Source organism: Eschscholzia californica, unplaced genomic scaffold (genome assembly GCF_041429995.1).
Source record: "Eschscholzia californica isolate CP2 unplaced genomic scaffold, dmEscCali1.0.p SCAF_2, whole genome shotgun sequence".
NCBI classification, from domain to species: Eukaryota; Viridiplantae; Streptophyta; class Magnoliopsida; order Ranunculales; family Papaveraceae; genus Eschscholzia; species Eschscholzia californica.
The window spans coordinates 32,644,356-32,670,117 of record NW_028238309.1 but is presented as its reverse complement, the minus strand read 5'-3'; the positions used below and the strand labels follow the sequence as shown (position 1 = coordinate 32,670,117).

At 36.6% G+C, this 25,762-nt stretch overlaps 3 protein-coding genes across 4 annotated transcripts; 2 read left to right on the top strand and 1 right to left on the bottom strand.

The window, feature by feature from the left end:
- Positions 1-331: 331 nt before the first annotated feature.
- On the top strand, positions 332-3,609 carry LOC147557446 (uncharacterized). The gene is made up of 2 exons (XM_086664051.1): positions 332-631; positions 939-3,609. The coding sequence occupies exon 2, from the start codon at positions 1,507-1,509 to the stop codon at positions 3,436-3,438; it is 1,932 nt and encodes a 643-aa protein (XP_086520177.1). The 5' UTR covers positions 332-631; positions 939-1,506; the 3' UTR covers positions 3,439-3,609.
- A 249-nt stretch (positions 3,610-3,858) lies between these two features.
- Positions 3,859-15,580, top strand: LOC147557445 (thiosulfate/3-mercaptopyruvate sulfurtransferase 2-like). Of its 2 annotated transcripts, none has more exons than XM_086658296.1 (12): positions 3,859-4,223; positions 5,925-6,113; positions 6,268-6,327; positions 8,466-8,528; positions 8,915-9,039; positions 9,125-9,287; positions 10,348-10,407; positions 11,806-11,864; positions 13,778-13,859; positions 14,626-14,689; positions 15,074-15,141; positions 15,218-15,580. In XM_086658296.1, the coding sequence occupies exons 1-12, from the start codon at positions 4,119-4,121 to the stop codon at positions 15,329-15,331; spliced, it is 1,152 nt and encodes a 383-aa protein (XP_086514422.1). In that variant the 5' UTR covers positions 3,859-4,118; the 3' UTR covers positions 15,332-15,580. The 2 variants fall into 2 exon arrangements, with proteins under 2 accessions (XP_086514422.1, XP_086514421.1); XM_086658295.1 differs by having other exon boundaries at positions 3,880-4,223; positions 5,922-6,113.
- Positions 15,581-16,030: 450 nt separating this feature from the next.
- Positions 16,031-18,437, bottom strand: LOC147557444 (Leucine-rich repeat protein kinase family protein). Its single transcript, XM_086658294.1, has 2 exons — positions 17,094-18,437; positions 16,031-16,572 (listed from the first exon to the last, which is right to left on the bottom strand). Exons 1-2 carry the CDS (start codon positions 18,313-18,315, stop codon positions 16,217-16,219), a joined length of 1,578 nt encoding a protein of 525 aa, XP_086514420.1. The 5' UTR covers positions 18,316-18,437; the 3' UTR covers positions 16,031-16,216.
- Positions 18,438-25,762: the final 7,325 nt, after the last annotated feature.

Sequence of the window (25,762 nt, the reverse complement as noted above, 5' to 3'; positions counted from 1 at the left end):
CTGTTTCAAAGAATTTCGTAATTGTAGCTAGCATTTCTTTTTGATGATGTCCCAACATACTTGGTAGAATGCCATAGGGGATCCAACTGGACCTGAAGCTTTGTCCCTCGCCATACTACCAAGAACTTCTAATACTTCTTCTAAGCAGGGGCGGAGCTTAGTGGGGACTAACCCTGGCTTAAGCCAGGGTCAAAGTTCGTAATTTATTCATTAGAGTAGGGATAGTTTGGTAATAAGCCAGGGTCAAAGCTTATAATATTTTATTTGGAATAGGGGTAATTTGGTAGTTTGGGTGACCATTATTTAATTTCAAACACAAAATGAAGAGAGAGAGAGGGATTTTGTGAAGAACACGGCTAAAGAGTGGAGACCCTATTTTCTTCCATGGATATGTGATGTTTCTTAATTTATTCTTGCTTTAAACTCTTAGGAAATGATTATACTCAGATTATGAAGAGTTTTGGATGATTAAAAATTTAGAATAGAGAGAACTACAACAAATTTGGAAATATTTTCTAGTTTTCTAGGGTTTTTGATTTTGGGGGTTTTATTGGTTCAACTCAAAACGATTTCTTATATTTCAAGTGTAGAAATCTTCTAGCAATCACCACATTAGTAAGAAGATAAGAGTGTAAGTAAATTTCCATTGATATCTACTTTGAGAAGGTTTTCACTCTTATTTAGCTATTTATTTATTTATTTAGGTTGTTGATAATTGATATGATTATTGTTGATATGTCCTAAACTTTGATATTTGTAAATTTGTGATTGTCATAATAACCATTGTTTATTTGTTTGTTTAACCTAGTTTTGTTATTGTTTAATACTTTCGATATACAAATTAATTCTATGTATGTATCATAGTGGGTTTGTATCATAGATTATTCTATGTATGTATTGCCATATTTTGAAGCTATGTTTCTTCTCTGCATTTGTAGGTAAAATGTCGGGAGATTCTTGAGTAGTCAAACGCAAAACAATTTATTCTTTCTTTAAGCCTACCGAGAACAACAACAAAACTAATGCAGCTTCTGGATCTAATATTAATACGTCATTGGCTGATGAACAACCTTCTCTGAACACTTCAAATATCGTCGAACCTCAAAGAGTTGAAGAAGACAGAAACGGGAAGAAACCAATTGAGTCATTAGAAGATGTGGACGTTACTTCTCTCTTGAACGTGATCCGGGATTGCGCTTGCAAATTTGGGAATATCCGGTCAACAAACGAGATGAGATTCGACGTGCATATCTCAATGTCGGACCTTATCAACCTATTCTCGAAGAGTACCCACGAACTAAATGTGGAAAGCAATTTCGCAAATTTCAAAGCTCTTGGTTTACTTCATTTCCTTGGCTAGAATACTCTCTTGCAAAAGATGCAGTATTTTGTTATCCGTGCTTTATTTTTGAGAAAAATCCACCAAATCACACAACATTTACAGTTCAAGGGTTTACAAGATGGAGGAGTGTAAATAATGGGTCTAGATGTGCGTTTATAACACACATGGGTGACCATGAATCTCAACATATGTTGGCAGTAAGGGCTTGTGGAAATTTGGGGACTGCATCGCGACATATCAACAAGTTGATTAATGTACAATCCAAGGAAGTAGTGGAGAAAAATCGGCTAAGGCTCAGAACAACAATTGATTGTTTACGATATCTTGCTTATCAAACATGTGCTTTTAGGGGGCATGATGAATCCAAAAATTCATTGAATCGCGGCAATTTTATTGAGTTGATAAAGCTTTTAGCTACAGTGAATGATAAAATTGCAGAAGTTGTCATGGAAAATGCTCCGAAAAATGCTAAATATACATCTCATGAAATTCAAAAAGAGATATTATCTATTCTTGCTAACAAAGTGAGGAATAAGATTCGGGATGAAGTTGGGTCTTCTAAATTTTGTATTCTTGTTGACGAAGCACAAGACGAATCCCGTAAAGAGCAAATAGGCATTGTCTTGCGATTTGTTGATAGTGAAGGATCTATTAAAGAAAGATTTTTTGATGTTTTGCATGTCCAAAATACTACCTCTTTGACTCTTAAAGAAGCAATAAAAAATGTCTTTGCTCGTAACAATCTTCATGTTGAAAATATGCGAGGTCAAGGCTATGATGGTGCTAGCAATATGCGAGGAGCTTTCAATGGATTGCAAGCTTTGTTTCTTAAAGAGTCTCATAGTGCCTATTACGTGCATTGTTTTGCCCACAGACTACAACTAGCATTAGTTGGAGCGTCTAAAGAAGTAGGAGATATTTGGCGATTTTATTCCATGTTGAATGCCATAGTAAATTTTGTTACTGCTTCTCCTCTTAGACAGGACGAGTTAAAATCTTCTCAAGCAAATGAAATTGCAAAAATGTTAGATGTTGGTGAGCTTGAGACAGGGAGAGGGGCTAACCAAATAGGTAACTTGCAACGGTCTGGTGCTACTCGTTGGAGCTCTCATTTTGGTTCAGTCAAAAGCTTGATCGATATGTATGGTGCAACATGTGTGGTTATTAGAGATATTATGCAAAATACGACAAACATTACTTTGCGTGGAGAGTCTCAAGGTCTTTACATTGGAATGACATCATTTGAGTTCGTTTTTATATTGCACTTAATGTGGAGGATTATGGACATCAACGATATGCTTTGTCAAGCTCTTGAACAAAAGTCCCAAGACATCATCAATGCTATGAATTTGGTAAGAACTACAAAATCTCTTCTACAGAAACTGAGACAAAATGGTTGGGATGCTTTTAGAGAAAGTGTTGAATTATTTTGCAAGAAACATGATTTAGTAATACCAAATATGGGTGATCGCTATCTAATAGGCACACAACGCACTTGTCAACAACGAGACCGTATCACATTAGAACATCATTACCGTATTGATATATTTAATGCTGCAATCGATTTCCAACTAGTGGAGCTGAATACTAGATTTACCAAGGAAACAATAGAACTTCTTGTTCTTAGTTCATCTTTGGATCCAAAAGATGCTTATAAATCATTTAAAGTTGATGAAATTTGTCATCTTGCTGAAAAGTTTTATTCCCAAGATTTCAGCAATCAAGAGATAATTTCTTTGAGATGTCAATTGACACATTATGAGCTTGACGTGCCTAATCATCCCGAATTTAAGAACTTGTCTACTATGTCGGAGTTATGTAAGAAGATGGTTGAAACAAAGAAGTCAGAGGTTTATTATCTGATTTACAGGTTGATTAGTTTGGTGTTAACTTTACCAGTTTCTACAGCAACTATTGAGCGAGCATTTTCGGTGATGAAACTCGTCAAAACTAAGCTTCGAACCAAAATGGGAGATGATCTTCTAAGAGATTGCATGATGATACACATTGAAAGAGAACTTGCAGAAAAAATTGATTCGGATTTGATAATTGAAGATTTCTACTCTTTGAAGGATCGTAGGGCACACCTCAAGTAGTATTTTTATATATCTGGTGTTCTTTTGATGGTTGAATGATATTTTGATTTTTTGTACGTAGTTATACCATCTCTTTTGTCTATGAATGCGGTAGAGAACAACACCGTTTTTAATGATATTTTGATTGTTTGTTTTAACGAAGTTATTTGTCAAGAAGGTTTACTCATATATTTTTTTTTGAACTAGAAGGTTTACTCTTAAGTTACAATATGCTCATTTGTGCATCCTAAATAAAAATTTACTTTATAGTAAATTTAGGCTAGCGCAGGTCAACTTGAAATCCTGGCTACGCCCCTGCTTCTAAGCAAGGGGCTTTGAGTATGCTATTGTGATCTTGGGATAAAAATTTGAAGTTCATGTCAATGATTCGAGGTCTCCATTCCAGGTCCGCAATAGTGCCTTGTAATGACTATAAGTCCGTATGTCAACAAATTTTTTTTTGTTGAACTATGTAAACAATACTTGACCTCGCATCGAATGCCTTGTAGTCCATATACAAAAGAAAGTCAATGGCATGTACCCTGATCATGTTGTCCATATAAGATTTTTGTTCGTCCATCTATCGAACCCCTAAACAAAACCCTCACTCTCTCGGCTTCTTTGCAGACGTTTTGAAGTTAATCTTTTCGATTCTGATCAAACCTAGAAACACTTTGATGCTATATACCAGTTTTGTTTAAATGGCATCGTCTCTTCTAAGTAGAACACTTGTGGGTGGAGTTCGGTCAATTCGGTCTTTACATACTCACTCACAGAAGCCCCAAATCTTCACTTCTCTCTTGAGTGTAAGTACTAGCACTTTGTTCCTGAACTTGGGTATGCTTGTAATCTTCTTTTGATTGTTGGGTTTGATTACCATACTTTGTGATAGGTTGTTGGATTTACCCAATGGGTTATTTTGTCCTCCAACAATTTTCCCCTATTCTGTCTCAACAATGAGTTCTGAATTGTAGTTTACTTGATGATGCTTTTGTTGGGTCTGATTACCTAATGGGTGGTTGGGGTTTCTCTCTTAATTTTTGTTATCCTTTTGTTGATGATGCTTCTGGATTTTACTTTACTTGGGGAGTCTTTGTCTTGATATTGTTTATTCCGTTGAAATTGCATTCTTGTTTATTTGGTATTTATTGATTCTCTTTGATTTCAATTTGGGTTTTTCATATCTCTTAGCTCACCAATATTTTTATTTATTGTTATCTACACAGTGAATTGGAAATCATTCTTGATCTTGAGATGTTTCAACTATGTTGAAGTCAATTTTGGTCAGAGAGTTGGCTTTACTAGCTTTACCTTAGAAGTTACAACTTTTCGGAAATATGTTTCTTTTGGCTGTCTCAAAATGAGCAATCTTGTAGCTCTTATGTGCTTTGTGTTGAATTGCGCCTAGTAAAAGTGAAGTACTACTTTAAAAAGCAAAACAACCAAACTTGCTAAAAAGAATCTTTGCTCAAATAGGAAGTCAAGATTTGAAAGGTGATCAATTACCACATTGCACACGAAAACTATTGCATCAAAAGTATTTTCTACAGATAGTAAAAAATTCTGTTGTCTTTTTTCTAGTATACAGCATTTGATACAACATCTCATAGAGATGCATACCTTCAAATCTAGGAATAGGTATTGAGGTGTGTTATGTGAAGTTTTGAAGGAAATTTGTGTCTATGTAGAATTGTAGTTTCTTAAATATAAAGCAATTTTTCTGCTTCGAGAACATCGCTTGAAACTCTAATTACTCATAAATAATAAATGAGAAGAACTTAGCGTAAATGCCCTCCTTTATATTGTGTACAGTCTCTGCTAAGATCAAAATACTTTCACCATAGAGATGCTATTCGGGAATAAAATCAAAATTTTCCTTGATTTACCAAAAAATTGAAATGCTTTTGCAAAAATACCTTTTACTAAATGTCGAAGAAATAGTACTTCGGAAAAGTATACTGCGACAAGGAGGCCTACAGGCACTATATGTGCAATCTTGGAATTTCATTGTTAATTTGTTCAACAACTGGGTTTTGGCTTTTTTTTGTGCACTGTAGTTGTGTTTCTGCATTTCTGAAGTTATCTTTCTTGTACAAGGAGTGTTGGTTTTGCTTAGTGTATATTCTTCTCTCTGGTGCAAACAGATTTGCTGGTGATACATAATCCTATAGTTCTTTCTTTCTTTGTTTCTTTTCCTGTCTTATCTAAAAGCTTGCTTTCTTGGATTTTTCTTCAGCTCAAAGTCTCTCACAGTTTCTTAGTAATTCAGTTTCCTCATATTCTTCTTGGTATCTAATAGACAAATTTTTCGAGTTTCTACTTTACTAATTGTTTTGTCTAACTTAAGTGTGCTTTCAAGTCTACCCTCTATTTAAACTATATTAATTTTGCAGAAGTTTTTAACGCTTAAAGCTATCGACTTAGTATTCATTTTTCTATGACGGAATTGGTTGACCTTGTTTCGATACTAGTAGCCTCATTCTCTAGCTTGACCTTTTTTTCAGCAGAGGCAAGCATTTCTTAGACGGACTGACATTTCCTCTTTGGTCTGTACAACCACTCGTGTGGTTTGCTGTTATATGGATTCTTCAAGAAGGGGTGCAATAGCTACTTTTGCAACTGAGTCTTTATCTACCAAAGAACCTGTCGTTTCTGTTGATTGGCTTCACGCTAATCTGAAGGATCCCAATGTGAAGGTGCTTGCTCACAGTTTTTTTTTTCAACAGTTTATAGCTTCTCTGATTGTTCATACACGCAATGGATAAATAATTTTATCCTCTTTTAGTTCTTTGTTATTATATAATATATATCCAAATCTTTTCGGTTAATGATTGTTTTTTGTTTGCGTAGGTGCTAGATGCATCTTGGTACATGCCAGACGAGCAAAGAAATCCACTCCAAGAATATCAGGTGCTCATTAGTGATTTCTGATTTAAATTTAGTCTTGATGTGAATTGAGATCCTTTACGGGGATTCCCCCATATTAGAAGAATTATCTATTTTTGCGTTGTAATTTGAGCAACAGTTTATATACTTTGTATGCTTGTTATTTGAGTTTCTTCTTGGTTGAAAACGGTCCGAGACTCCTAGTCGTATAGATATTCATATTGTAGCAGGTAGTTTTAGTATGCTTTGAATTCTTGTGAAGTTATCTTGATAAATAGCTCAAAGTAGGATCTTAACTTAGATCTCAATTTTTTTTTGAAAGCTTTGAATTAATATTAGGAAGAAAGGATTTAAAGATGTTTAAAAGAAGAGAAAAATTAAAATGTTACACCATTAAATCCTCCTACTTAAACACAAAATCATAATATGTCTTACTCTTTGCTCAAGGGATTAGCCTACTCCAATGATACAAACGAGCAAGAATGTCTTCCACCTCTAGGGCCCAAATAATTGTTGGTGGGAATCCCACTGTGTGATGATATACCACAGATCTTTCTTCATCTTTCTAATTTTTAAGTGTCGCCACTGCTCAATAGTTTGTGATAATGTCTTGGGAACACACCAATGATATCCTGTTCTAGCTGTGAAGAAATTCCATAAGACTTTAGCCTCTTCACAGTGAAGAAATGAGTGGTCCGCTGTCTCTTCCGCGTTTCTTCATCTAATGCACCTATTCAGAATGAGCATCCCTCGTCTCTTTAGAATATCCAATGTTGGAACCTTATTTTTTATGGCAGCCCAAATCACAAAAATGACTCTTGGGGGATCTTCGCCTTCCAAATGATCTTGTCGATATCCAAGTTGGAGTTTGACTCTCTTGAATTCAGTCGCTTGTAACATTGCTTAACTGAGAGTTCCTCTTTCTCCTCTGTTTTCCAAGCTTTCCTGTCTACCTCTGAACTCCTCAATAACACCCAAAATCTGTGAAAAGACCGGAACTTCCCAGTCATTTAGGTTGTCCCAATAAAATCTCCCAAGAGGAGAGAAACCAATTAAAGGTCTAGTGTACTGTGCGTCCTTCGCTGAAGATAAATGGAATATTGCTGGGAACCTGTCTTTTAATGAAACTGTGTGACACCATATGACCATATGACTATATGTCGTGCCAAAAGCTGATAGACTTAGCCATCTCTCAAAATCCGTTTCGTGATCGTGTTGAACTCTTTCACTTACCTTGGCAGACTTGGTGGGTTTTTGGTGTAATCCGCCCTTTTCTTCACAATACTTTTCGGCAATCATATTGCGCCACAACATAGTTTTTCCGAAGTAAATCTCATTAACCATTTGGTGAGCAATGCAACATTCATAATCCTCAAGTTTTCTTTCCCAAACCTCCTGATTGTAGGTCTTGACAGATCAAATTGAATGCAACCCAATCCGTTTAGATCCCTCTTTATCGTCCCAAAGAAAGTCACACATTTTTCTATCGATTGTCGTGAGGATAGAGATAAGAATTTTGAACAGAGAAAGGAAGTAATGAGGCTTAGCTGATAGGACTGCCTTAATTAAGGTTAGCTTACCTCCTCGAGATAGAGATTTAGCCTTCCAAGCTGAGAAAGGAAGTAATGAGGCAGAGCTGATAGGACTGCCTTAATTAAGGTTAGCTTATCTCCTCGAGATAGAGATTTAGCCTTCCAAGCTGATAGCTTTCAAATTATCTTTTCTAATACCGGATCCCACAGTCTTACGACGATATCTCTGACCCAAGGGAAGTTTCAAGTAGGTGATAGGTAAGTCTTCCAGTTTCCATCTGCATATGCTGATATCTGCCTTAAGCCCTATCTCTGGCAAAGGCTTGTACACCAAATATACTTTAGATTTGAAATAATTCACTTTTAAACCTGATGCCAGTTCGAGCCATATGAATAAATAATGAGTAATTTACTGAACTTTCGAGATGAGATTTATTTAGTTTGAAGATCGACAACCTCCGTTGATGCTTCCACCAAAAGTGTTCATTTCAGATTGAGACTTTGTCAATTTAAAAGTTATCACATATGCAGTCTGATTAGTTCTGTGGATTAATCCGAAGCTATTTGAGTTCTACTACTAGCTTACATCACCCTCAAGGTTTAAACTGATTTTGGTACTGATTTTTACAGGTAGCACACATTCCAGGTGCTCTTTTCTTTGATGTGGACGGTATAACCGATCGAACCACAAATGTAAGATGTTCCTTAATTTCTTGCCTGATATTGTGCTAAATGTCACTGAAAAACAATATTAGTATTCTAGTTAAATTGTGCACCATTTCGTGTTAGTATGATATCAAGAACCCTCTCGCTTACTTTATGCTTGATCTCAATTCTGTTGACTCTTGTGTTGTCTACTATTTGAGCCAGTTGTATGACACTTCATAGTTTTTAATCCAGATTTAGTCAGTACTCAGTCAGTTCCCCTTTTATTCAAAAACATAAAATAAGTAATATCCCTTTCTCCCACACCTAGAATCCTCTGTTCTCAAGTAACGTGACAGTTGGATTTGTTTCCAAATTCCGTTGTTATTATGTCGAAAGACTGATTTGTCACTAATTTAATTAACTTGGACCAGTTGCCACACATGTTACCATCTGAGGAAGCTTTTGCTGCTGCGGTTTCTGCCCTTGGAATAGATAATAGTGATGGACTGGTTGTTTATGATGGAAAGGGGATCTTCAGTGCTGCCCGAGTTTGGTGGTATGTCATGGGTTTTATTAAGAGTGATTGGAGACTCTAGATTACAATTCACTGATTATTTTCTACTTTTCTAACTTCTTAAAAGGATGTTCCGAGTATTTGGACATGATAAAGTCTGGGTGTTGAATGGAGGGTTGCCACTATGGCGTGCTTCAGGATTTGATGTTGAATCTAGTGCCTCTGGGGATGCTATTCTTAAAGCTAGTGCTGCTAGTGAAGCTATAGAGAAAGTTTATAACGGACAAACGGTAAGTTAACTACTCATCCATCCAAAAATCACATGCCAGAACACTGCTGTCGTCTTTTTTTGATTCTTTACTTTTTCAATTTTTTTGTTGTATAGCTCAACCAATATTTACTGTCCACCGCTTTTATCCTTAACCATTCTCTATCTTCAAGTTCAGTTCAATGTTAGTAACATGAGGGAGGTGAATCTGACCGAAGTATCTTGGAAATTTTTTCCTAGCAAACGTAGATTCAAGTATTTCCTTATTTATGGATTGATGGCAAAGGTCACTTTGCGGATAGATTGTTCAATCTATAGAACTTGCTCTATTAAAGTTTTACATTGTATATCGTTTAACACTAATATCTCCATTGCATAGAAGAACAAGCAAATACGTGTCAAGTTGGTGAACCATTCAAAATGGTAGTAATAGGATGTCATCCCTGAAAAGCTATAAATGGCCTAAGGTGGTGAATAAAATATTCGGCTGACTAAGGTGATATATGATTTCTTAGTAATCCTAAATTCTCGGGCAAAAACATAAAAGAAGACAAAAGAAGAACAAAAACGAGCGTAATATATAGTTGTGCTGGGGAGCTTGCTATCTCATTTAATGTAGGATTTCTCTTATGAAGTATGGTGAGAGCTGTTTTTCTAATCAAGGAGTCAAATTTCTGTTTCAGTCAATATTTAGTTATGGAAATGGAAATATTTTGGTAATTGCGGCCAAAATATTTCGAAATTTAATTCCTTGCATCGAACATTGTTAAGAGAAAGTAATTAAATTTCGGTTTCGGTCAATATTTCGGTAGGCGGTAGCCAAGGAAGTGGAATTATTTAGGTCGAAATATCTCGAATTTTTTTCTTTTGTTCTGATAGTATGTTGTACGTCAATGTTTCTTTTGAGCAAGATAAAAAACATATGCAGTTGATTTTTCCCCTATTGACAACACAAGTCCTAACAAGCATTTAATGGAGTTAGTAGATCATTTATTCAACACACCACCTTTTCACTTACTGTTTTTTTTTTTAATTTTCGATTATTACTGAGTGTTCACTGGGTGAATTCTTGTTGCCTGCAGGCTGCCCCAATTACGTTCCAGACCAAATTCCAGCCTCATCTTGTCTGGACTCTTGAACAGGTTTTATTGATTAACTACTTCGGCTTTATTGAGTTGCTTGAGGCTACGTTTGGTTCGTGTGAAAAATATTTGGATGTGACAATCACTTGTTTCTCGTGGAAAAGAAAATTGATTTTTTCTAATGAGAAATTAAAGTTCTAGTATTTGGTAAGGTTGTAGGAAAATGAACTATTATCTTCTTCATCTCTGATAGCTCGATTTTAGGGTTTGGCTATCTGAGATACTTCAATTCGGGGTTGGCATGTTTAGTGTTTAGGATTCTTCGATTCACGTTTTGGAATCATCCATTTAGGGCTTTGGGTACTTCAATTTAGGGTTAAGGTTTTCCATAAATTTGGGGGTAGGGGTTGGTAATCAAAATTGAGGGTTTAGGGTTTTCATTCACCATACTCAAGAAGCTTTGGAGAGAAAGAGAGAGGGAGAGTTTGGGTTAACAATGGTGGACTTGAGATTCTGGGGTGAGAGATAGAGAGACCTAGAGAGAGTAAGCAAGAAAGAGAGTCAGAGAGACAGCAAGAGGGTCAGAGAGATGTTGCGGTTTGCATCATTCATGCTGAAGTATCCATCAGCAACGAGCATGATCCCTTCCTATGCTCTTCTTCGGGTTTCGATCTCGATCTAGAGTTCGATCGAGAGAGAGAGTCACATGGATAGTGAAGATGAAGCATTTTAGCGACGATGAATCTGCTTCCCTTTCATATATTAGAGTCTAGACAGAGAGAGAGAACGGTTTTACCATGTGGGGGTGCTAGAATCTTTTCTATTGAAAGTGAAGGAATTTCTACCATGAGAAATCAGTTTCATCATCATGTTAGTCCAACCAAAACAGCAGAAAATCAATTTCTTCACCTGATTTTCATGCGTTCCAAACGGGCCCTAAGAACCAAATTTATTTTCATATTCATTTCAATTATGTCAAGTATTAATATGTTTTTTAGTTTCTCTAGTATTGTGATAGTTTTCCTCGCCACTCAGAACTCGTTGCCCACTACATGAATGTCTCAACACCCACATGCCATATATAAGTAACATCTGTTATTCTGTTAAATGTTGCTCGACTTCCCTCCTCAGTTGTGTTATGTCTCCGTGATACTAAGCCATCCTTACTCCCTTTTGGTTGGAAGTCCGAAGTCATTACCCAATTCCTCAAGCTTAGTATGGCAGTTTTAACATGTTGTCACCGAATTTGGAAAATATACCCAGCTTGAAGATTTCTTGAGTACTTGAAAATTTTAAGTCTCAAAATTTTTTGTGTGCTTGGAAGTTTGGACTAGCTCATGGGGTCGCGTGGCAACATTATCAATTTCTCCTTTCATAATGGAAGTGAACAATTCATAACTGAATAATATTTCAAAATTATCTACTTGGTCCACTCATTGCTAATTTTTTATATTTCAGGTTAAGAAAAATGCCGAAGACAACACATACCAACATATAGATGCCCGATCAAAGGCCAGGTGCTCTATCTTCTTCTTAATTTGATATTCAACATTAAGTCATGAAGTCATGAGTATCACCACATATGTTTATACTCCATACCCTATTTTTGTATTAAAAATGCTGTAGGAAATGATAGCATTTGGGTTATATTTGTCTAATGTTTGTTTGCTGCTTCATATAACTCAAAAGCAAAAATATTAGAAAGTTTTCCTTCCCATTGGCTGGTTAGTGGGAATAAAGCAATTCTAGGTCGTGCGAGGGCTATTCATGGTCAGGGAACCAGACATACAGTCGATCTGAACGTTGTTTATGATTTGGCATAAGTATGAAGTTGCACTTGTTCCCATAAATGTGAAAATCCTACCCCAAAGAAAGTGGAAAAAATTGATACTTTCATGTTTGATTGATTATTCATAAAAGAAACAAAAAGTTTTCCATGTGAACATGATGTACGAAACTAATGATTCAGTAATAAAGCAAAGTAACCCCGGGTTAAGTTATAGACTGGTGATTTGATGACTTTGAACCTCTAGTTAGGTCTTGCAGAGGCCACAACTGTTGCAACATTTCATATTGTTTCTTTGTACTTCTTTTTTTCTTCATAACCTTTTCGTTCTTTGCTTTTTGGCCAAATTTTGAATGCTTTGGCGATTCTTAAAAAGGGTACGCTGAACAGAAGATTTCATGAACTAATTTGCATGGCCTCATCGTAATAGTGTTGAATCCTGTGTTTCCACGTTTGAAGAAGGGAGCATAATGTACTTCCGTAGGTTGATCTTCTTTTTTGAATAATGTAATAAGGGTTGGCCCAAAAGTAAAATGTAGCAAGCAAAATTGGACCTGATAAATATCAGAAAGTATGTATGTTCTGGATGTATTCCTTTGTTGGTCTTTTCCACTATTTGTATCCGTTACCTTATACCAGTATCCGATAGTCATACCTTTACTGGTGTCCATGTTATGGAGGAATTTAAAGCCTACGTCGAAAGATGAGGATATTTACAGGGCATTTCCCTGTCTATCTATAAGTTTAAATTTTGAATTATCTATCTTAATATAACTTAGAGTTCAACCTTCACTTGGAACTTCTCTCTTTTGGTCCCCCCGTACAGGCGGAAGCTGAAATAATTTCCCAAACTCTCATTCTTTAAATTTCAGTGGAAACATACTGTTCATTGCAATGTCATCATCTTGGTCATTTGGGTTCGAATGTATACGAAGAGAAACAAAAGTGAGATGTCTTGTTGGTCAAATCTGGAATTGAATTATTTCGGTCATCCACAGAAAAATGTTGACATTCAGTACCTTGATTTTATAAATAACATTAGGATGGTCAATTAGAAAAGATTCTAAACACCTCTACCTGATCGAGCTTTAGACGAAGAGGTATTATTACTGTTAGTAGATGCAATCTAAGTTGGAGGCGGATCCGGTGAATCACTGATTGCTCCACTGCAACTTCACCTGGGATATCTGGAATTACTTTACGAACTCTGTCTCTATGTCAATCACTTGGTGTATCCCTGCGTAAGTGACTGACATTATAGAGCAGTTGGAAGGTTTAGAAATACCTAGTAGGGGGTAGGAAACTTGAAATCCTCTTACCTGTAGTCATTTATTGGGCTATATGGCAGGAAAGGAACAATAGGATCTTCAAGAACAAAAAGTGTACCAAAGAAGACGCGGTGATGGCAGTTGAGGGTCTTCTGTTCTATTGGAAGTTAAGCATTGAGCAAAACTTAAAAATATCCCAATTTTGCTTTAATTGGGGGAGGCCTTGCTTTTATACCATGTAATTTCATGCTTTAAGGGGTGCTTCACATGACAATTTTGTACATGTTTTTTTCTTCCAATATAATTCATTCAAACTTTTCAAAAAAAGGAACTTCGAAGGCATTGTTTTGTTGATAGAGATGTTATCTGCTTGCAGGTTTGATGGTGTTGCACCAGAACCACGAAAAGGAATAAGAAGTGGCCATGTACCGGGCAGCAAGTGCATTCCTTTCGCCCAGGTATAATTACTTAGATCGTACGAGGGTTATAAAGTTCACTGACCCGTAAAACACTTGTCTCGAGACTCCCAACCTTTAAATAACCACTATTGGTATTTAATGAATCTGAAGTACTGAGCTATGCAAATTGATGGCTAAGTTCTTTAGTTCAAAACTTCAAACCTTTTTTTATTGTGTTCTCCTCTATAAGAGTGGGTGCTATGACTTTAGTGAATCATGCATTGCCAGATTTTAATTTGGAACATCGTATTAAGACGAGCATTAGTTTATTAGTTACCTCGAAGCATGTTCTAAAGCGGTAACAGAACTTTTTTCCCGCAAAATTGGTATTCAACTCTTCAATTGTATTATGACTTTAATTTAACTTCACCTGTTCGTAACAACTGAATGTGGAAATATAGAATTTCTCTATTATATTCTGCATGTGTTAACTACTTAACTGAAAAACAGTATGAGTATGGGACTCGTGTACAAGGTGTTCTAAGCAACAACCTGGGAAGTCCCATAGCAGGGACCCTATTTCACACATATTTTTTTTTGTCTTATATATTAGGTTTTTTTTTATGTACTTGTGGTTTTTTTACTTTTAAATTAGGCACTGTTAAGTTATAGTGTTATAACTTATAAGGTTAACCTCTAACAGTACTTTGTTGATGTAATATAATTTAACACGCGAGTCATACATAAAATCTCATATAGATTGGCACTACGAAGCGTTAATAGATATTTTTGATCCAAGTAACTTCATGTGGTGACTTTTTTGCAGATGTTAGACGGTTCGCAGACTCTATTACCTGCTGAAAATCTTCAGAAGAAATTTGAGCAAGAAGGTGTAGTGCATATAAGTTGTCTTATCAATCCGTTATTTACACTTTTCATTTGGTTTTTCGTGATACTGGAATTGCGAGTGAAACATTTTACTGGATTAAATTTGGTCCATGAATCTCTAAGAAATGATAAGAAGTCTTGATATCTCTTGATTCATATATCCAAGAAGCTTGGTTCTCTTTTCATTTATCCTCCTGAATTGGAAGTGAGTTTTCAAAATGTACAATAAAACAAACAAACATGGCGTGATGGTTATATCGAGCAACTCATAATTTGCAAGTTCGTAGGTTCAATGGGAATTCTGCATTTGGATTAGGACTTGTTGGTATTGTTCTCTTGATTGAAGAAAATACATAAGCATATTGATCATGTTGTTGTTGTTGCAGGCATCAGTTTAGATGGCCCGATCGTTACTTCTTGTGGTACTGGCGTAACTGCTTGTATTCTTGCTCTGGTAAGTTTTTCGCTATTCTTAATCAAATTCAAGAAACTCTTTGAAATGGGAGATTTAAATGTGTGTCTGTGTTCAGGGTCTCCATCGTCTTGGGAAATCTGATGTTGCGGTGTATGATGGATCTTGGACTGAATGGGGATCACACCCCGACACTCCTGTTTCTACTACTGCTGCTACCTCTTCTAGGTGAAAAGGAAATGTGCAAGCGTTGGTTTTGTGACGTTCAAGATAATGAAAGTTTTAGTGATTCTCTGAGGAATTCACTACAAGACTGTTCCTGAAAACATAACTTTCTTCTGAAGATTTGTTGCTTCAAGCCGTTGTTTTCTTTCTTTATTTGAAGTCGTCGTACATCAAGGAACTCTGTGTGAATAAACATGATACTATAGAGCTGCTTAATTGGTAGAATTAGAATGGAAATTAAACTGTGTTGGTCTCATCAGCAGATTGCAGTATAGAATGGTTATATAAGGCTAGCAAGTAGTTCCCAGCATGATGCATCATAACCTGACTCCTATGGTTTGTGGTATCAATTGAGCTGGCTAACCAAGACCAGTCTGGGTCTATGTAAAGTCACACCCGTTCAAAAGAGACGGGTGACTATTCCATGGTGAGAGTAGAGAGTTAGGGTAGTAATGCAAATAAAATCATCTCCATGACTAAGGCTGGCTTAGGAAATGTCTCTCAATGAAGATAGACTTCATTAGATGTTATTGGTAAGAGAATGTTATACTAAAAATAAAGGAATACGATGAGCATTTCAAATTCCTAAAGTATTACAACATAATGTGAAGGAAGCAAAAACAAACCACAATACCATTCTTACCGCGAGCGGCTCATTGAACCAGAACCTGTAATTGTCACGAGAGGGATCCAAGGAGTACGAGTATGGATGGTAGGGGTTCCTAGTTGAGAAGATCAAAGAGATGGGACCAAGCTCAAATCAGATGATGGTCATAATCATCCTCAGTATTAATACAATCCTGATTAAGGCGATCAAACATGTAAAACGGAAACGAAAACTTCATTTGAAGTTACAATTAGTATATGCTACAAACATGAGCAATTACAAGGACTAACCATTAGTTTTTAGGTGGAGTTGGTGTTGATGCAATTTCTTGTGGTGAGGAGATGCTGAAACTAGACAACACTCATAAAGTGTGGTGAGTTTGTCATAAATTTGGTCTAAGGTTGGTTGTTGTTGATCATTTGTGCACATCAAACCTAACTCGATTACCTTCTCTATTGCTTTCTCTTCTTCACTTGTTCCTCTTGTTTTTCTCATTCTCTCGTCCATAACCTTCCGCACATTCTCTCGGTAGTTCATTTCCACCAACTTAATTAAACTCCTTCTATCCTCATTTTCAGACTCTTCGTTCCATCTCTTGTTTGCTATCACTTCCAATACAAACACTCCGAACTCGTGAATATCTGAAAACAAAACAAAATAAAGTTGAATATAAAATTATATTTCTTCGAAGTTTAAATATTAAAAATAACTATCCCCCCTCCATTAACTCCTAAAAGTGTTTGTTTTCACATCTTAGTTTGATTGGATTGAATTATCTCTGATAGATATCTGGCTTATCCAATTACAAAATCATAATTTAGACTTGACTTAGATATATATTGAGCGATGTAAGATAAATATCACTCCATTCTGTCAAAAGTAACTTCGAGTAAGATAATATTCACAAGTTTAACTTGACAAGTCTAACTCACACGAAAAAATAGATCAGAAATTTAGTTAAGTTATACGACCAGTGTGACTTAAAAGAAAAAGAAAACAACAAGAACAAACAGTCTGAATTTTGAATCAGTTAAGATCTGTCGTTTCAATTTCAAATATACAATGTGACTTAGAGGACAAACATTATGTGATATTTCATTACTAATATTTATCTTTACTATAGTCAGAAGATAATGTTAAAAACTTAAATTATGAACCTTACTTCTTGAATTGTAGTTTATATCTCCCAGCCCAAACCTTGAAATCAATGGTTCTTGATCCTTAGACAATAAAACACTACTTATCTTAAGATCATACACAATTTCAGGCCATTCTTCCTCAAGATAACACATTCCTTCAACTACCCCTTTCAAAGTTCTTAACCTTTCCTTCCATGTTGGTTGAAATTGTGAAACCCATCTCTCAATATTCACACCATCACTCCATTCCGTCACAATGGCTCTTGATTTTGGATTATCACACCAACCCAAAACCCTAATTAAGTTTTTATGATCCAATTGAACAAGTACTTTGCATTCTTCCACAAATTTCTTTCCTTCTTCATATGAAATATTGACTCTGTAAATATCGATTCGAACTTCAGTACCATCTCTTAAATTTCCTCTGTATATATCAAGTTCCTCAATTTTGGCAACCAAATTTAATTCAGAGAATCCATTTGTTGCTGCCTTGATCATGGAATATGTAAATTTTTGCCGGTTCTGAAGAAATTTGGGTAAATAATCTGGTCTCCAAAAACAGAGCCACCCAAAACAAACAATTGTCATAATAACAAAGATTGGAAATACAACTAAAACAATCATAATCTTGATTTTAAATATTTGATGATCTGGCAGTAATCCAGAGTGAAGAAAACTTGATGAATTGAACTGTTTAAAGAATTGGGTATCTGATATTTTAATTTCTGAGAAACGATTATAAGAAAGATTAAGATTAGTAAGATTTTTTAGGGTTAAGAAACTTTGAACAGGAAAATCTCCAGTTAGTTTGTTATGGCTAAGATCAAGTTGTTGAATTTGAGTACATTGTAAAATTTCAGAAGGAAAATTTCCTGTGATTGAATTATTAGATAGGTTTATGAGGGTGATTGTTAATGGACAATATTTCCAGAAGAAATTGAAGGACAAGTAAAGGGGAGTGATTTTAGGTCGGTTTTGAAGGTCAATTTTTTCAAAGAAACCTTCATTGCAGTTAGGGTTTTTTGATTCATTACAGAGATATGAAGCAACAATGGTAGATTTGAAAATACCAGAAATGTCAGTGGAAGTAAAATTACAGTATTTAAGGAATGGGTTTCTTAGACAATTGTTTGAAATTGTTGTAGTGAAATCTTGAGGTGGTTGTAAATTGTTTAAATCATCAATGATTGATGAAGAAGCAAGAATTAGAGAGAAGAGTAAAAAAGTTGCAGAAATGTAAGCCATGTTTTTAGAGAGATGATGATGATGTAACTGATTAACTGAGGGTGTTTTAAAAGATCTTTTGTTAGAACGGTTTGGTTTGGAAGAGTACTTCTTTATTTATTTTTTTGAAAGCCAAATATAATAAACAATAGTTTACAATATTCAGACTCCAAAAATACAACAAAACTAAAAAAGGGGCGAAATTGAAACTAATTTACCATCAGAAGGGCTAATCTAGGAACATTAATTTTGGTTGGGTATAACTGATGCTGCCAATAACGTCCTTATTATGAACTCTAGGGCAGTATCTTACATCCAACGGCCCGTCGTTGATTCTCGCTTGTATACCGTTGATCTTGGCTGATATTCACCAAGGTATCTCAGGATCCACGGCCACAATTAAGTCGATCAAAACCCTAGCGTCTCCCTCTATTATAAAAGAGGAGAGGTTCATCTCCTCAGCTAGGGTTAAACCTAATTCGAAGCCGGCAATTTCACTTCTCATCGGAGAAATTGGTTAAATCAAAATTGCTCGAGAAGCCAACGTTACTCCACTCGAGTTACGAACTAAAGCTGCGCAGGAGGCCTGTGATTCTCGATAGGATCCATCAAAATTTATTTTCAGAAGTCCATCTGGTGGAGGACTCCATCGATCTTCCTGCATAAATTGGTTAGAAGGTAAGGAAGGGTTTGGAATTGTAATATACCTGAGTGCTTCAGTTATACTCCAACTGCATCTGTTCAGATCTGGCTGTTTATCTTGAAAATGGCATTCATTCCTTGTTTTCCACCAAAACCACATAAGATAAGTAACTCTGTATCAATATTTCTGCCTTTTTTCTTTATCCTTAATCAAAATATATTGAGAGCTCTAATTGGATCGATGGTTATGTATTGTAGATTTGCTACACCTGCCTTTTGTAAAAGATTTTGGTACAAAAAGCATTCTCCAAAAAGATGTTCTATATTTTCCAAAGCTCCTGTTCCACACAACTTGCATGTCTGATCAATTTGGGAAATCCTAACTCCTATATTGGCAAGTGTTGGTATCCCATTATGTATTAATTTCCAGATGAAATATTGAATTTTGGGTTGAGTTTGATTCATTTTCCAAAATTGTGACCAAGAAAATTCATGAGCATGATGCGATAGAACTGGATTAACTTTTATTTCTTCATAAAAAGATTTCGAAGTAAACTTGCCATTTTCAGTAGGACACCTAATCAATTTGTCCCTGGTACTAGCATGATGAATAGGAATTTTGAGTATAATATGTGCTTCTTCTTCACTGAACCATCTTTGAATAAGCAACTCATTCCATTCTAGAGTATCCTGCATAATTAGTTCTGATACAAATATAATATTATGAGGTAAATTTGTAAGCTCTGAAGGGATATTGTGATTTCTATTGGGGATCCAGGGGTCTGATCTAATCTTAATAGAACGACCATTAGTCACTAGCCAAATGCTGTTATCCCTAATAGTGTCTTTAGCATTCTTCAATGCTTTCCAAAAATGAGAAGAGCCATTAGTGGATCTATGAGACCAGAAATCTACATTTTTAAGATACTTAGCTTGAAGGAGTCTAACCCAGACTTCATTAGGTTTAGTAAAAAATTCCCATGTCATTTTGGCAATGAGTGACATGTTAACATCAACAATAGATCTTATACCTAATCCCCCTTTGTGTTTAGGGCTAGAAATAATATCCCAATTTATGAAATGGAGTTTTCTCTCTGAAAAGGAATGACGCCACCAGAAACTTCTCTCTATTTTTTCTAGACTATTGGCCACAGATTTAGGCATAACTTGATAACTACAAGCGTAAGTACAAAATGAAGATAAAATAGATTTGATTAGAATTGTCCGACCTGCTTGAGTAGTAAACTTTTGCTTCCATCCTGCTAAAGATTTATTAAATTTATCAATAAGCCAGTTGTAACTTTCAATTTTATTATCTTTCTTGAGCACAAGTGCTCCCAGATATCTTTCTCTATCAGTCATCAAAGGAGCATTGAGAGTTTGGACAAATCGCATCGAGATATTTGAAGGGACTCCCTTACTAAAGTACAAGGAAGATTTGGAGTAATTGACTTGTTGGCCTGAAAAGCTACCATACTGCTCCATAATTTGCATAACTGTGTTAAGATGTTCTTGATTTGCCTGACAAAAAACAATCAGATCATCAGCGAAAAGTAAGTGTGTAATACTAGGAGCTGCTTGATTGATCTGATAACCTGTAAATGTACCTTGATTCTCATAATAATTGAAAAGGAGAGAGAGAGAGACTGTGAGGTAAGAATAAAAAGATAGGGCGATAACGGACAACCCTGTCTAAGACCTCTTGTAGTTGTGAAATCACCCACAGTACCCCCATTAAGTTGAATGTTAAATCTAGTAGTGGTAATACAAGACATAATGCGGGTTAAAATACGGCCAGAAAGGCCAGTTGCCTTAAGTACACATTCAAGAAATTCCCAACTCACTCGGTCATAGGCTTTTGCCATGCCCATTTTAAGAGAAAAGGTCACTTTTTTAGCTCGAGATGCATGCATGGAGTGTAAAAGCTCCTTAGTAATAACAATGTTATCCATGATTTGTCTATTAGGGACAAAAGCATTTTGTGTCCACATAATTCCGTCCTCTAAATAGGGCCTAATTCTATTAGCAATAAGTTTAGTGATGAATTTATAGACCGAGTTGCAAAGGGATATCGGTCTATACTCCGAGGCCGTACTCGGATTCCTGGTTTTAGGAATTAATGCAATAGTGGTATAATTTAAATGAGGGTCGATTGAACCTGTAGAGAATACCGATTGGATATAAGAAGTAAGATCTTGTCCAACGATGTCCCAATTGTATTGGAAAAAATAACATGGTAGCCCAACTCGACCCGGACTTTTAATCGATCCCATTTTCATTACCACTTCTTTAATTTCCTCGGCCGATGGAATTCTTGAGATGTCGGCCAGTTGTTCGATCGAGAATACCTTGTATGCGTTTATGATCACGACCAGCGGTTCACTAACTGGATCTGCCTTGAATAAATTCTGAAAATAATCTATAAATTCTTTCGAAATTCTCTCCAAATCTGTGATTGTCTGCCTGTTAGTAAGAGTAATTTGGTGAATTTTGTACTTTTGTCTTCTGGTAGACATGGCAATATGAAATGCCTTAGTATTTCGATCCCCGTTTTGTACCCATTTTGCTATCGATCTCTGTTCAGCTTTTGTTCGTTCGATATTTTCCAAAAATAAAAGTTCTTCTTCAATTTTGCTTTCCATATTTAACAAATCAGTTGTAGACGGTAAAGTTTGAAGATCGATTAATCTCTTCCTTAAAATTTTCATTCTATTTTTTATCATACCGAACACTCTTTTACTCCAATTTTTAATAGAGTCCTTCACTTGGTACAATCTATCTAGAAAAGTGCCTTCTGAGTTAACCCATTTATCTTCAAAGATCCGGTTATAGTCTTCATGCTTAGTCCAGAAGATTTCGAATTTTGTGATGGTTTTGATAGGTTAACCTTCAACTTTAAGTTTAAGAAAAATCGGAGCATGATCGATATTATAGCGGGGTAAATGAAACACACCCGCTTCCGGATAACACATCAACCAAGTTGCATCGCAAAGACTTCTGTCAAGTCTCTCTTTAGTTAAATGATGTATTGCTTTGTTATTAGTCCATGTAAATGCAGGACCGTCGAATCCCAAGTCTATCAAATTGGCATCACGAACAAACTGTTTGAAAGAAGACATAAAAAGTATATTAGATTGACCTCCCCATTTTTCATTATGATCATATAATGCATTCATATCGCCAATACAATAATAAGGGTTGGTTACATGTTGAATACGAGTTAGAAGGCTATTCCAAAAACCTGGTCTTTCCCTAACATTTGGAGGACCGTAAATACAAAAAATGTCCCATGGATCAGCATATGGGAAAGAAACAGTAGCATGAATTAGATTTAAGGATGAAAAATGTACATCCATGTGTAAATCACTATTCCAGTGTAAGAGAAGACCACCACTACGACCCATAGAAGGGATAGAAAAATACTTAGAAAGATGAAATTTATTACAACATATCAGTGAAACATAATTAGTTAATTTAGTTTCAGAGAAAAAACCACAGAAGGTTTAGTCGCTCCTAGGAACTGATTCAGAGTTTCTTTTGTCGAGGAGTTCCCTAGCCCTCGACAATTCCACGCCAGAACACTCATGGCGTCTGCGGCATTGGGGTTGCCGGGACCCTTTCATTACCCAATACGATGGAATGAGAAGTTCATTTGTAATATTTGGAAGATCTGTCATTTGCAGGTGGCATATCTTCATCCACATAGCCTTGTAATCCTTGTTCGTCAATTTGTCTATGGATAGATGAAGACGTTTCCCCTGTATACAAAGCATTAGTATACAACCCAGTAGATCCATAAGTTGTCTGAATGACTCTTTTCTTGGTTTGACATAATCTGGACAATAAATCCCCAAAATTAGCATTGATAGAAAGATCAGGAATAATCTCATTAACATCATTATCCGATTCGGGATTCATAATATTATCATTATTACAGTTCACCAGATTATCCTGACCGAAAAAGTCAAGGTCCTTAATTTTGTTCTTAGAAGTAAAAGGGACTTTAAAATCATCACTAAATTTCGGTATCATGAATTTAGTAATTTTAGTCCGTTGTTCTGTGATGCACCCGAAAAGGTTACACACCCAAGCGGAGGTATCAAGTAGTAATCCGGCAAAGCCGGGATCGATCCAAGGATAGGAAGGTAGCTTGGATATCGAAGGGTCTTATCCCTCGGTCTAGATATTACAAGCTAACTTAGACTAAAAAGGAAAAGTACAAAGGTAAACGAGGGTTTTGATCGAATAAGGTGATAAGAGAATAAAGCAAACAAGTAAAATAAACTAAACTAAACAATAAAAGTAAACGGACGAGAGAGATTCGAGAGAAGAGTCGAAGGAACAAGAGTCGGGAGACGGTAAGACTCGATTCGGGCAACAAATAAGTGAGAGAGGTGTCGAAGTCCGGGAATCCATAATGATAAACCTACGACTATGTGTAGTCCGATTTAATGTGTCGAAGTACAATCGATGTTCGACTCCTAAAGTAGATGTCTCTAAGTACTACGTATATCCGGAGATCATACTTAGTCAAACAAACGTCTAAATCGGTTAATCCCGAGTCATCGAAAGTGTCGTCTAGTCGCCTAACTATGTGAAGTGCATGACAAGACACATGAAATTATGACTTAGACTACGATCGATATCGAATACTTCGTTTCGTCTATTAACTATGCGAAGTGCTTGACAAGACACATGAAAATACGATCAAAACGATAATCGAATCAAATGAACATCAATTTATAATCGAAACATGAAATCATATTAAACATAATCACGAATTCATCACATTTCATCTCATATAATCGACACACTAAAGTTAGCTAAACATGGTGATTGAATAAGAAATCGAAAGAAAATGATGAGAGAATCTCCCTTTTCCGATAAGGCGCATGGCTAGGTTCGTCGAAAAATATGAGTCTTTAAGGTGCAGCCGATCTCCCCTTAGCAAATTCTGGGTTCCCCATAGCGACCACCATCATCTTCTCCATTTAGAACACAACCTCCATTAAAGCTAAACCCTAGCTTTCTCTCTCTAGCAATCTTCAACCAAAATCAAATCAAACCACATGGGAAGCTAGATCAAGACATGGGGAGTAAAAGCCCTAAGGTTACGGATCAAAAAGGTTGCCGGAAAACTCATATAAATCCGGCCAAAGAAGTGAAGATTCCGGCCAAATATCATATAGATCCGGCCAAAAGGCTTAGGTCCGGCCTTGTGCGCGCCTGCAGATGCGTCCCGGAGCATGGGAAGCTTCCCGTGGACGCGTCCTTGCTGCTGTGGAAGCTTCCCGTGGACGCGTCCTTGCTCTGGTCGCTGCTGCAGGTCGCTCCGGTAGCTGCTGCAGGTCGCGGCTGCTGCTGCTTGGACGGGTCCCGTGCTCCACCTTCTAAGATGCAGCTCGGGCTGTTGATGAGTGCTGTCCCGAGCTGCTGTCCCATGCCTATCCTTCCATGGCTGCCCGAGCTCTTGTAGTGCCGGCCTTGCTTGGCCGGCCTAGCTTGGCCGGCCAAGCTAAGGCCGGCTACTCCTACCTCCTTCTTCTCTCTTTTCCTCTCTTTCTTCAAGCTCTTCTTTTGGTGATGAAGAACCCTAACCCCTTGCCTCCTTTTCTCTCTCTCTAACTCCGTCCTTTCTTTCCCAAGCTTGAAGATAAAATGAAGAAGAAGATGAATAGTGACCCTTTGACCCCTTACTCTAACTTGAGTCAAAACCCTAGACTTAGTCAAACTTGACTAAGTCTTTAGACCACAAATGGGTGCCTATAAAATCTCTACCCAATTCTTTTTCTCTTAATATTTCTTGGGCTTGGACTTGGTTTTGGGCTTTGATTTAGAAACCAAGAGAGTGCCTCCATCCTTGTCTCTACATCTTCAAATTCTTACAAAGGACTAGAATACCCTCGGACTTCTTTCTTCCACATCTTCCCCGTCCGAACTCCGAATTGAATACCGTTTTCACCGTCGGACTCGTCATTGACTATACTTGTCATTTGATTTGCTTGAAGTCTTTTTCTCTCATTTTCGGCACATGAAATGATAGTGATAATTCGCTCCTTTTATTCCGAATCACATGCTTAACTCCAAAATAAGTACCTAACATGAAAAACACATAAAATATTATTGATAACACTCAAAAAGGAATAATTCGTCTAAGTTAGGCTCTCCAAATGTGACATTTTAGTGTCACATGAAGATCCCCAAACTTAAACTTTGCTAGTCCTCGAGCAAATAAAACAAAATAAAAGCCTAACTCACTTTCGGAGGCATCCCGATTGCATTTAGCGTATGCAACAAGCCTTTAAACCTCTAGGTTACCCCTAGAGGACGAGTTTTGTCTCGTGAGGGTTTCCATAGATGATACCCACAAACATCGAGTCTCATGAGACACAAGGGTCCAACATCCAAATCGTAGATAAGCATAGTTCACATAGTAAAGGGTTTAAACATGTCAACACATAATGAATCAAGTAAATAAGTTCTTGTAAAAGCTAAAGGCCCCTTCACTAATGATCTTACCCTAAAATGCAAGTGTCATACCATGATGAGCAACATCTATGTTCCGAAGCCTCAACGCCTTGATTCCTAAGTTAGTACATTTCGCCTTGACTTCGGCCTCACGGACATACACTCCAAATATGAAATCGCTCAAGAATGGTTCGCTCGTATGTGTGAGTGTGATCACTAACATGGACTCAACACATAAAAAGGGGTGAGGAAAACATTTTGGAACGAATGATCTTCGAAAAGGAAGTAGCCACTAAATAGAGTGGGGAAGCTCACTCGCCCTTCTCACCCATTCTACCCTCTAAAGATGCCTTCTAAA